General features: G+C 46.8%; 1 protein-coding gene across 6 annotated transcripts in view; it reads right to left on the bottom strand.

The window, feature by feature from the left end:
* The window catches only part of Ltbp1 (latent transforming growth factor beta binding protein 1), a 423409-nt gene that overhangs the window by 348444 nt on the left and 62140 nt on the right, over window positions 1–12825 (bottom strand). For all 6 annotated transcript variants that reach the window (XM_045150784.1, XM_045150787.1, XM_045150789.1 and 3 more), the window contains exon 3: window positions 8783–9080. In XM_045150784.1, coding sequence (XP_045006719.1) covers window positions 8783–9080 — 298 coding nt within the window. The remainder of the gene's footprint in view (window positions 1–8782; window positions 9081–12825) is intronic.

Here is a 12825-nt window from a genome sequence, read left to right as displayed (position 1 = left end):
CTTGGGAAAGCACTCAGGAAGGCTGGTTCAAGTTTGAGTTTGGTACTACCCTTCTGAGTCACTCTGGGCAGGGTATCACCCCCTTGTAGTTATAAGACTTCATGGTTTGTACTGGTAGAAAATTATAGAAATTGATTTAAATACATACCTAATTTTTGTTCTATTTTTCCATTACACTTAACATAATTACTTTCAAAGGGGCAAGTACCCACAATTAATTCTACTCAGTGACCCTGTTAACAAACTATTTCTTTGTTGTTTTGGTCAGAGCTAGCTCCATTAAGAGTGATGTAAGTCTGGAATTATATGAACTCTAAGTGAAAAAATAATTAAAGTTTGCCTGAACATCCCTGTCCGCCTTCCACAAGCGCTTAAGCCAAATGTGTCAAGGTTCAAATCAATATGTCACGTAATGCTCATGAGCATAGGAAGTTTCAAGCTCATAAACTGATTTATAGTGTCGGTGTCCATAATGTTCCCAAGAGACCGGCGGCCTGGGTTTGGCTGTCATCGCTTGCATGTTAATAAGCCTTGTGTCTATCAGAGCCATTCTAGGAAGTGCAAGGAACAGACTGGGCACTACAAAGTCACAAACCTAAGATGTGGCAAGATAAGGTATGCTCTCATCGGTGGAAACACCGCTTACGACATCCGGAAACAAGCTAGAAGTGGGTCTGCTCAGCATCCAGAACTACAAAGAGCACAATTCCACAGCTGAACTGCTTACTGTCCTGGAATGGCTGCATCAATGTCTGCTCAATGACTCCTTGCACACTGACCGTGTCTTACCATTTTGGGGAAACTGAGGCAGCCCAGAAGATGGGATAGTATCTGAATTTCTACTTTTGATCCAACTTTCGGATTCTGGGCAACCATTTACTGTCATTGTCATCTGTGCACTCACTGCTAGTACTGTGCTGGCACAGGAAATTTCAGGCTCATTCGCACCAAAATGAACGCGGCAAAGGCACCCAAACTGTACCGTGCTGGGAGAGAACACCTCGCAGGAAATGTTCTATGTGGAAACTGAGGTCAGTAGAATTTGTACGTTAGATTGCAGGCAGAAAATGCCTGGGTAAAGGCCTATGTCTTAAAGCAGCTCAGCAGGACAAGGGGACTGCCTTCGACTGTGACGGTGGCGGGAGAAGGAAGGGGCACAGGGGAGCTTGGATCTTCATTCTCAGGTCCGAGAAGCCAGGACAGAGTGAACTAGGATGTTACGCAAAGATTTCTCCATCCAGGAGCTCGGATTTAGATTTAACCCTGAGATCATGTACACTGCAAAATAACTGAACACTTCACCCTAAAGCTTCAATTGCTGGGGCAACTTCATAATGCACTTTCTTGTGCAGAAATAAAACAAAGATGTAAAGGAGTCCAAAGCTAGGGACAAGGAAAGGACTCAATGGGTAAAATAAGTGCTGCACAAGCATGAGGACCTGAGTTCAAATCCCGAACCTGTGTAAAGCAAGACTCTGTAACACAGATCTCTAAGCAGTGCACCTATGGCGTGATGGAAGGAGAGGGCAAAGCATTCTGGAAAAGTCAGCCAGCCTGGAACATCAGAGGGCAAACAAGGTGGAGGATGAGGAGGGACTCCCATGACTGTCCACACACCATGGCATTGCACACACCACACACAGAGAATTTTAGAAGTCCAACTGCAAGGAATTAACTGGGCTGGAGAAATAGCTTAGCAGTTAAAGCACTTGCCTGCAAAGCCTAAGAACCTAGGTTTGATTTCCCAGGACCCACATAAGCCACATGCACAAGGTGGCACGTGTGTCTAGAGTTTGTTCGCAGTAGCTAGAGGCCCTGGCACACCTATCCTCTCTCTTTAGCAGCCTCTCTCAAATAAGTAAATAACATTTTAGAAAGGAATTAGCTGACGTTTTGCTATTAAGGGCAGAAAACTTGAAGGAACATTCCATAGGTCTTTCCTCTTTATAGGTAGCAGAACTAGCTAGTGTCTTGAAGACTTTGAAGATCTTTGCCAGGGAGATAGAGGTGGACAGAGCTAAGGCAGTGTCCCCCACCCCACAACCTCTTTTGTGGCTCAGAATTCAACACTTCTATCAAGGTCAAGTACTCATTCCTCAAGTACTCTAAAAGTAGAAGCCATCATCTCTGTGTGGATTTTTAAAGGACTTTCTCTATACTTAGAAAATAACTGCTAAGCCTAACTGTTATACTATAAACTCACTGGAAAAATACAGAACACATTTGAGCTCTGTTTTTTGGGGGGATGGGTTGGTTTTATGTTTATTTTTGTTGTTGTTGTTTTGTTTTGTTTTGAGATAGGTAGGGTCTCACTGTAGTCCAAGCTGATCTGGAATTCACTATGTGGTCTAAGGCTGGTCTCTAACTCTCAGCAATTCTCCTGCTTCTGCCTTCCCAGTGCTGGGATTAAAGGCACACACCACCATACCCTGCGAGTTCTTTTCTTTAAAATAGTATGTTCTAATGTGTTAGTGCAGCACATCCCTGGGAAGGGAATGGGAGAAAAGAAAAGCAATCAATCCCGCGCATTTAGTTACCACAATGGCATGAGGCAGGAATAGTTCTCCCTGAGAACGGAAGCACTCTCCATTGCCACATAAGGACACCAGAGATGATGAAAACGGCCATCGGCGGGGAAGAAAGGGGAAAAGACTGGGTGCAAGTGAGCTCTCCAGATAGGTTTGACAGCCACGTCCTGAGTAAAAGCAGGCTTCCTGCCAGAGCTCAAAAAGTGGGGCCTGGGCACATTGTCTCCTCCACGAGGGCTTCCTCCCCGTGCCGTGGAGATAACAGCTCTGCACTGGGCACAGCAGGGGCCACTGGACCCGAAACAACTACAAGCCATTAGCAGCCTAAGTGTCCCTTGTGAGCTCCAGTGCCTGTAAACACCCATCATGATGGACACGGATGGAATGGGCAATTTACAACAGTCTAGCTACACAGCTTCAGTTCGCAGCACCGAGAGTTGAAAGCAGACTTTTATGGAAAACTTCAGTGCCCGTGTGAATAACGATCGACACAGAATGAAAAGGCTAAGCCAGCTAAGCTGTTTTGAGTGTTGCTTCGCAGATGCCTTTGGCCGTAACTTAGAAGCATTAGTACCTGCTTACGTAAGAATCCAGACAGGGGCTGGGGAGATGGTTCAGTGGTTAAAGGCACTTGCTTGCAAAGCCTGAAGCCCCAGGTTCGATTCCTCAGAACCCACATACAGCCAGATGCACAACGTGGTGCATGTATCTGGAGTATCTTTGCAGCGGCAAGAGGCCCTGGCGTGCCCGTTCTCTCTTTCTGTTTTGGGATGGCAGCTACACTTGGATAATATCTATAGGGTACAAGTAGGATTGTGACCTAAAATGTGAGTATGAGCTTTCTAAGGTTTCAGTATTATAAAATGAAGTAAGCCAGCCAGGTGCAGTGGTGCACACCTTTCATCGCAGCACTGGAGAGGCAGAGGTAAGGAGGATCACTGTGAGTTCAAGGACACCCTGTGACTGCATAGTGAATTCCAGGTCAGCCTGGATTAGAGCGAGACCCCCAACTGGAAAAGCCAAAAAGCAAAAATAAATGTGGAGTAAAAGCAAACGGAATCAACAATGTGACTGCAAACGTGTGTATGAAAAGACGAAGCGTCATTTGGTCATCTCTTCAGTTCACCAAGGATCCGTGATGTGACACACGAGACCAGACAGAGACCACCACAGTAATCCACCTCGCTGAAAAGCGTGAAAAATACCCAGCTGCACCAGTGACTTTTCCAGAATGTGTGGGCCAGGGTCTTTCCAAACCAGACCACCAGCCTGGTCCTACTGAAAGCTTGAGTTGTTCGTGGAAGAGCTGAGCTCATCCTCCGAACCCCATCAAGCTCCACCTCCGGCTATCATTTCCCCAAACTCCTCCGAAGGCCTGGAAACCCAGGCTCTTACTAAAGCAATCTTTAAAACTCCATGGGTGGAGAAGACCTCCACACTCCCCGTTTTGCCTAGTCTCAAGCAATGGCCTATACCTGGTTCTCTTTTCCTTCCCTTTCCATGTTTGACAAGGCGTCAAGGTTTTCACGGTGACTCCGGGGTTCGCTTCCTTGCTGTGCATTCACATGACAGCTATGCTTGTCACAGGACCAACCCTCCTCCCCTCGCCACTAGCTCTAACCCTCTGTGGATGCCACCGCTTCCAGAGAACAAGTAAAATTGGGATATTTCCTACTTGAACCCTTGGGGTTGTTTTATTAGTCCATTACCAACCCATTTCAAAACTATAAAGGAAATTATGGAAGACAGCCCCATGTGTTTCCATCATCTGATTTGAACAATTGTCCCCCAGAGCTGACCTGGTTCCTTCTATACCTCTGCCTGCAAGATTCTGTGACTGGAATCTCAGATACCATATGTTTTCCCAGTTGACTGTCCCCTTCAATGCCACCGTCACAGCTGCCAATGTCAAGCTATATTCTCTTAGATCATCAAATTTCTAGTCGATGTTCATATTTTCATGATTATCCTATAAATCATCACCTCCTTTCATTTGCAGTGTGGTTGAATCGTGATAGAGCTGTAACCCAATGATTGTGGCCAGCCAGTGAGTTTAAGTTCGTTCAAGCTGTGCCTTCTCCTTCCATTACTTGATTTGTTTTTGTTTTGTTGTGGGGTTTTTGTGTTTCCTTTCCTTTACCTTTTTTGACCCCGTTTTGTGGAAATATTAATCAGCCACCCTGTAATGTCCATCTGACCAGTTCTTCATTCCCTCCCTGATCCCTCACCTCTTCCGTGCCCCTCCTCCACCCTCGCCTTTGCGGCCTGACTCGGCTTCACGTGACCAGCAGCTTCCCACTCCAGCTGCCCACCCGCCATGATGGACCGTGCTGCTTGGAACTGTAAGCCAAAGTAAACCTCGCCTCCCATAAGCTGCTTCTTGTCAGGCATTTGGTGACAGCACTGAGAAAAGAAACACGCACAGCTGGTCAGCAGTCCCTCCCAGCCTCCCCTGGAACAATGTCTCCACTCAGATGTGCTCCATGAACACTGGTTGGACTGTGGATCAAGACCAACACACTTTACATCTCACACAATGGCTATAAAACTAATCATGCTGCCATTTTAGGCTACTTTATGTCTAGAGCAGAGTATTTAAAGCTTTAATCTCCCACGTCACTGGCTAAAAATAAAACAAGACGTTGACGTACCCTAAAATAGCAACATTAAAAAAAAAATGTAAGAAATAAAGCCAAAATGAGCCTCGCTCATGGGACTCCTGAGAAGCATGATTGAACGGAATTCAAAGTGGTAGTCATTAACTAGAGTGATCAAGGGATCGACGGTGCCTTTCTTGGCTCTCCTTTAGGCCACGGTTCTGCTGTCACGTCAGGGTCTCCACGGGAGCTGGACTGGCCTCACATCCTGACCTCCTCTGTAAGAACCTTGCGTCAGCTCTGCATGCGCATGTCACAGCTGATTTTACAAGAGCACCTTCTCCAGAAATTTCTTTATGGACCTCCATTTCCCTATATCTTGTCTTTGTTGTTGTTGTTGTTTGTTTGTTTGTTTGTTTCTCAAGATAGGGTCACACTCTAGCCAAGGCTGACCTGGAACTCACTCTGTCGTCCCAGGCTGGCCTCAAATTCTCATACCTGGATCCCTAGTGCTGGGATTGCGCCACCACAACTGCCTCTGCTTGTCCGTGTCTTAATCCTCCTGCAGCAACTAGATAAAGACAGAGATTCTACAAAGGCCTATGAAGCACATATCAGAACAGACGGCGTCATCCTAGGCTATCTCCTCTCCTTACTCGCGAGCAGCCAGCAAGCACACCCACGTGCCCACTTGCTCACCGAGCCACCATCAAAAGGATCTTGCCCCAGCAGATACAGCCTTCAGAAAAAATTACCCAACATTGCTTTCACCCAGGCCAGTCAGCACTGAAACCATAGCCCAATCTTTCACTCTTAACATTCCTGTCTAAATAACAGCGCTGGTACCAAAAGGAGGTTAAAAGTGGGGGATGGGGAAGAGCTGCCCCTTTATCTGGCAGATGGATCTCATGAACACTCTCTACATGCACATGATCAAGATCAGGGTCCAACAGTGGATGCTGGTACTCAAGGTGAATAATGTTGCTTATAAATAGCTTCACAGCTTATGTAAGTAATAAGACTAGAAGAGGAATAATTGTAACACACTGTAATCTCACTCTGAATCTCCAAAGCATAATTCAAGGCAGAATTATGTTTGTGTTTTGAAGATCTGAATAATGCTAGAAGGGAGATATCTGACTGTGATGTAGTGAAAGCTTTAAATCATTTAAGGACACACAATTAACGTGTCTTCTGGCACCAAAACAACCTCCACTACCCTTGGAAGAAGGGGTTAGTAAGCTCATCCAAGCTGCCCTGTGAGTTAAGAACAACAGTTATATTTCTAAATGGTTGAGAAAACAAAAGGGAACAGTAAGATTTTTTGATATTATAAAATTGATATAAAATCCAAATTTCGATGTCCACAATAAAGGTTTTTTTGAGCACAATAAACTGTTACTTATCTATCATCTCTGTTTTTGGCGGGGAAGGGCTATTACAGCAGACTGACAACAGAAACCATGTGTCGCGCAAAGCTGGGAAGATTTACCTCTGCTCAAGTCCCCACAGCCACTGACCAACTAACCGTGTAACCTTGAACAAATGCCCTTCCCGCTCTGGCTCAGTGCTCACATGTATACAGCGTGCAGATCAGTCACATTACCTGGTGTTCACTGTATAGGGTCGTTTTGAGTTGTAAATTAATGACAAAACTAAAACATTCAAACTGGTACTGGTAGGGGTTCTTACTCAGCAGTAGCTGGACCATCGCTCTTTGCTAAGAAAGGCAAGATACGTTTTCCACATGAAATGCTCTCAAAAGTGGCTAGACTTCAAGGTAGTCCTCAAATCTGGGCGTCATGACAGAACTCAAGTTTTGTAGTGTGTGAGGGCTTCTGTTGATTTTCAACTTGACAGGACCTAGAATTACCGGTGATGGACGACGCAGATGACGGTACCCCCTGTGCACTCTGTGAGGGACAATCTTGATCGGGCTCATTGAGGTGGAAAGACCCGCTCTAGCCGTGGTGGTGCTGTCCCATAGGCAGGGGACTTTGCACCATATACAAAGGAGAAAGCCGGGCGCGGTGGCGCATGTCTTTAATCCCAGCACTCGGGAGCCAGAGGTAGGAGGATCGCCTTGAGTTCGAGGCCACCCTGAGACTCCATAGTGAATTCCAGGTCAGCCTGGGCTAGAGTGAGACCCTACCTCAAAGGGAGAGAGAGAGAGAGAGAGAGAGAGAGAGATGGCTGAGCACCAGAATGTATCACTTTTGGCTTCAAGCTCCTGCCATCCTGCCTTCCCCACCACAATGTACCTGCAGCTATAAGACGAAAGAAACTCTTCTTCCCTTAAACTAATTTTTGTCAGATATATGTTGTCCCAGCAACAAGAAGTCGACTAATCCATGGTATAAGAAGAAATGAGGAGGGCTGGAGAGATGGCTTAGAGGTTAAGCGCTTGCCTGTGAAGCCTAAGGACCTTGGTTTGAGGCTCAATTCCCCAGGACCCACGTTAGCCAGATGCACAAGGGGGCGCACGCATCTGGAATTCATCTGCAGTGGCTGGAAGCCCTGGCGCGCCCATTCTCTCTCTCTCTCTCTGTGTCTCTCTCTCTCTCACTCTGCCTCTTTCTCTGTCTGTCACTCTCAAATAAATAAATAAAAATAAACAAAAAAAATTTTAAAAAAAGAAGAAATGAGGAGGGAAAAAAATGAAGAAAAGCAGAGAAAAGGTACAAAGAATCTAGGAGTTGATAAGCTTTAATAAGGGGCCATCTGCTGAAGAAAAAGAACAGTAGGTGGCCAATTCAAAGGAGGAGTGTAAGTTAGGATAATTAGGATATTTAACCATTTAAATAAATTCTGTGGGCTAACAAGGCTAATCACCAAGTGGAAGTTGTCTCTGTGGAGGAAAAGCCTTCAAAATTCCAAGCGAGCTGCTGACAAGTGACCTGAAGGGTCAAGTTCATCTTTAAGTGAGTTTTCTTCCTGCGTCTTACGTTACTACACACACAGCAAGGGACAGCTGTGGTAATTCTGCATCTGAATATCCACTAGGAGGAGACAATTTGTGCAAGGATACTGTGTGAGGTAAGGCCTGAGGAGGTCGGGAAGAAGCTTCCTCGGCCCTGCATTTGCAGTGTATAACACGAAACTCCCTAACACAAGGGGGGAAAATGAGCCCTTAAACAGAAAGCAGGCTCATTCACCACAAATGGGCCTGTAGGGCAACTGGGGGGTAGAACAGTCTCCTCACAAGGACTCGCTTTATTTGAATATTGTCCCTACATAAAACCAAGTTCCTGCCTTTTCCATTATCTTTAGAAACTGCATGCACTGTCTCTCTTCTTAAATTATTACTTCAAGCCTCTCAGACATTCCACCCCGAAAAGAATTTGTAAACTCACGACTCTACCACAATCAAATAACTATGTTTATTAGTCCCTTCCAGCCTTGATCCCTCTAATCCTAGTTCTTACTACGGTTTACAACTTGGAGTCAATTTGCCCTGTAAGTCAAATATTTTTAAGAGACTTAATATGTAAAGCCTGACATGGAAATTCTTGAGGAAAGGGGGAAATTTAAAAAAAAAAAAAAAGGGAGGGGGGCATTATTATCCAAATGATCTCTGTAAACTGTACCAGAGAGGGAGAGTGGTTTAAAGCAAGCTGAGAAGGTCCACCTAAGCTGGAGGCAAATTCAAGCACTCACTGAGGAGGTATCTGCTGGGACAGCCCCACCGAAGGCTTCGGCTTGAGAGTCAAGGTCATCTGGGCCACTGGGCTGACCCGCGGTGGACTGTCGGCCTTCTTGGGCGAAGTATGTTTTGCCACTTGCTCGGGAGGGACCCACGAGGAGGGAGGCCCGGGATGCTGTCCCCCAAAGGCCGACGGTGAGGTGTCCTGGGCGGTTGTCCTCTCACAGGCTTTGCCCTTTGTCCCCGGCTTACACACGCACAGCTGAGGCCGGAGACACATCCCTCCATTCTGGCACGGCGGGACACAGCTCGCTGCGGAGACACAAGACAAGACATGGCTTTTGAGAAAGGGCAGGCAAGAAGCCAGGAGTGGTGGCGCGTGCCTTTAATCCCAGCACTCAGGAGGCAGAGGTAGGAGGAGCACCATGAGTTCGAGGCCATCCTGAGACTCCAGAGTGAATTCCAGGTCAGCCTGAGCTAGAGCAAGATGCTACCTCCAAAAAATAAACAAAATTAAAAAAAAGGAAAAAAAGGAAATACAGATTTCACTAGTTCTTCCAGTTTCAGTGGGCTAACAGCTCACCAGGTTGTTCTCTAACGAGACAAAGGGACACACAGGCGCGGGTGACCGTGTTGGTGGCAATGCTGACAGCCATCAGGACAGGCGCTGCTCGTACATTCAGCATCAGTAAGCTTAATCCCCCAGAAGCCACTTTTAGTAGAAATTTTATTTTGCCCATTTGCTAGATGAAGAAATGGGCACAGAGGCCGAGCAGCTTGCCAACGTTCCGATGGGCGTTAGGCAACTGAAGGGCTGGGGTTAGCCCAAGTAGACGTCTCCAAAGCCATCCTTCCCGAGCACGTCGCTGTAACTGCATCCCCAAAGTAACCCAGCAAACGCAGGGGAGGTCTTGAAAAAAAATGCCCTGCCATTATTTCCAAGTTGCATTTTATGGCTTGAGTTTAAACTTAATTTCGAAATTTTATGTTTGAATGCTTTTCACAGAACTTGACCAAAAACAACTACCCCCCCCTCAAAACTCTCCTACAGACTTAAATAGGCTGCCAAGAGTTTAAGGAAAGTGTGTGTGTGTGTGTGTGTGTGTGTGTGTGTGTGTGTGTGCGCGCGCGCGCGCACACGCGCATGCAGGTGAACATGTATCTAGAGGTCAAAGGACATTGCCAGGTGTCATTCTTCAGGTGCCATCCACCTCTTTTGAGAGAAGGTCTTTCTATGGCCTGGAACTCTGAAGACTGGCTAACCAGCGAGCCTGGGTGCCTGCCTGTCCCCACGTCCTGTGCTGGGATTGCAAGCATGTCCACCATGTCTAGCTTTTTTCTAAATGTAGATTCAAGGAACCAAATTCAGGTCTTCATGCTTGCAAGGCAAGCTCTTGACGAGCTGAGTTATCCCATTAGCTCCCAAGACTGTTTTAATATTTAATACAATATGCTCTTTACATATGAGAGAACCAAAGGTAAAAAGGTTGAGAGTCACCCATTAAATACCTGGAGATCTATTGAGAAATCCAGCACCCTAGGCACCCCACACACACACACACCTTTACAATCAATAAGCAAGCTCCTGGGTCTTGTCCCCCCCCCCATTTTTACAATCAACAAACAAGCACTTTGGTCTCCTATTAGCCAAATGCTCAAGCTTTGAGTCACCAGACTTGTGGCCAAGCAGCGTTATCAAGTTAGCAGAGCAATGTGTCATGTGAAGGTTAGTGGGTTTGAACACAGGCCATGCCCCTGGACAATTTAAAGGTGGCCAGTGCCAGATGTGATTAGGTTCTGACACAGATCTGCAGCGTGATTCTTTCAAATCCTTCTGTCTTTACCCAGTACACTTAAGATGTGACCCCTTTGTCATCAGTCCTTCGGGCTTGAACTACCAAATCTCCCATCAAATTCAGAGCTGGGGGTGGGGGGCTGCTGGGGCGATGGCTCAGCGGACACTTGGCACACAGCAGGGGGACCACAGCCATGTGGGCCTGTAACCCCAGCACCGAGGGGCGTGGCAGAAGTATCCCTTTCAGACTCTCTGGAAAACCTGTGAGCTCCAGGCTCAGTGAGGGACCCTGTCTTGAGGGAACCAGGCAGAAGAGTGGCAGGAGGAGGGCACATGCCATCTTCTCTGGAATCCTCACTTTTGTGCGTCGGGCACACAGACATATGTCCACATATCACACATTTGACACCTCATACACCTTATACGCACATAAACGTTCAGGGACTGGGGAGACTGCTCAGAGGTTAAAGGTGCTTGTTTACAAGGCCTGACAGGCCAGGGTTCCGTGTCCCAGTACCTGCATAATGCCAGATGCACAGAGACACACGCACCTGAAGCTCATTTGCAGCAGCAAGAAGCCCTGACATGCCCATTCTCATTCTCTCTCTCTCTCCTTGCAAATAAATTTTTTAAAAAGATTTTTAAGTGGCTTGCAAAGGCAGCCAGCCCAGGTTCAATTTCCCAGCATCCACATAAAGCCAGACACGAAGTAGCACATGCATCTGGAGCACACTTGCAGAAGCAAGAGACCCTGGTGCTGCATGCACACACATGCGCATGCGTGCATACACACACACACACACACACACACACACACACAAACACGAACATGCACACACAAGCATGAAAAAATAAAATTTAGAAACATTCAATGCCAAATTCAGTCTGACAAACAATTCCAAAATAGATGAGGCACGTGAGCCGTGGGAAACTTGGTTATGAAACCCCAATTACCAAGACCTAAGAGCCTTGAGACCTATTAGTTTTCTACAAAGGAGAGAAGAGACATTTCTCTTCTTAGTACAATATGATTTCTATTAGTCATAACAAATAGCAAGAACTAGCCCCCGAGTGTCAGAATGCCAACTTTTCAAAAACTTGAGGAAAAAGAGTTTACAGATGTAGCCAGACAGGCATCGTGGCACATGCCTTTACTCCTAGAACTCAGGAGGTTGAGGTCAGAGGATCATCCTGAGTTCAAGGCCAGCCTGAGACTAACTTCAAATCAGCCTGGGCTACAGCCAGACCCTACCTCGAAAAACCAAAGAAAGAAAGATACAGCCAGTTGCCTCGGTTGACGAAGCAAATGTGGTTGCTGGGTCGGAGATGCTATGCCCAGGTGCCTGCTCAGCCACATCATTCATGGACATCACAGGTCTGGGTGAGCGGAAGCGGCCAGCAGCGAGGAGTGGCACACACTTGCCACGCCATGCTTCTCCACAGCCCGGCCCCGGGCACTTGCATGCATGCATTCTCTTCGTGTTTTCAATTAGGGGCAGGTTTCAGACTAGCATCTGAGAATGATTTCCGCTTCTCCTCCCTGCCAAGGTGTCCTGAGCGTGCTGCTCATCTCCCGGGCTGAACGATGCAGCTGCTGGCTGCTGGTACCTGGGGAAGGGGGCATGGACCGGTACCACTCAGCAGCCGTTCAACGTGGCACAAAAACCTATCCTGAGGAGGACACAATTGGCTTAGAAATGTAAAAGACAGATGGGCATGGTAGCTCATGCCTTTAATCCCATCACTTGGGAGGAGGATCGATTGATTTTTGAGGCCACCCTGAGACTACAGAGTTAACTCCAGGTCAGCCTGGGCTAGAGTGAGACCCTACCTTAAAAAAGAGAGAGAGAGAGAGAGAGAGAAGAAAAGAAAATCAATTTTTGTTTTTGTTTTTTGCTTTTCAAGGTAGGGTCTCACTCCAACTCAGGCTGACCTGGAATTCACTATGTAGTCTCAGGATGGCCTCGAACTCACAGCGATCCTCCTACCGCTGCCTCCCAAGTGCTGGGATTAAAGGCATGTGCCACCACACCAGGCCAAGAAAAGCAATTATTTTCCCCTCTTTAAATTTTGCACATGGTAAGGGGGAAGGGGGGAGAGGATAATGAAAGACACCAAAATTTCTCACATATTTTCCACCAGCAGAAAAATGAACATGCCTTATAATAAAATAAATACAATATGCCCCTTTGATAGTAAGTTTGGGAAGGAGAATCGGGAGAACAAGAAGGCCCTTTGCTCCCTGCCTTGCTGAGGCTCAGG

This window comes from Jaculus jaculus, chromosome 5 (genome assembly GCF_020740685.1).
Source record: "Jaculus jaculus isolate mJacJac1 chromosome 5, mJacJac1.mat.Y.cur, whole genome shotgun sequence".
Taxonomy (NCBI): Eukaryota; Metazoa; Chordata; class Mammalia; order Rodentia; family Dipodidae; genus Jaculus; species Jaculus jaculus.
Note: the sequence above shows the minus strand (reverse complement) of the source record. Positions and strands in the feature narration are given on the sequence as shown.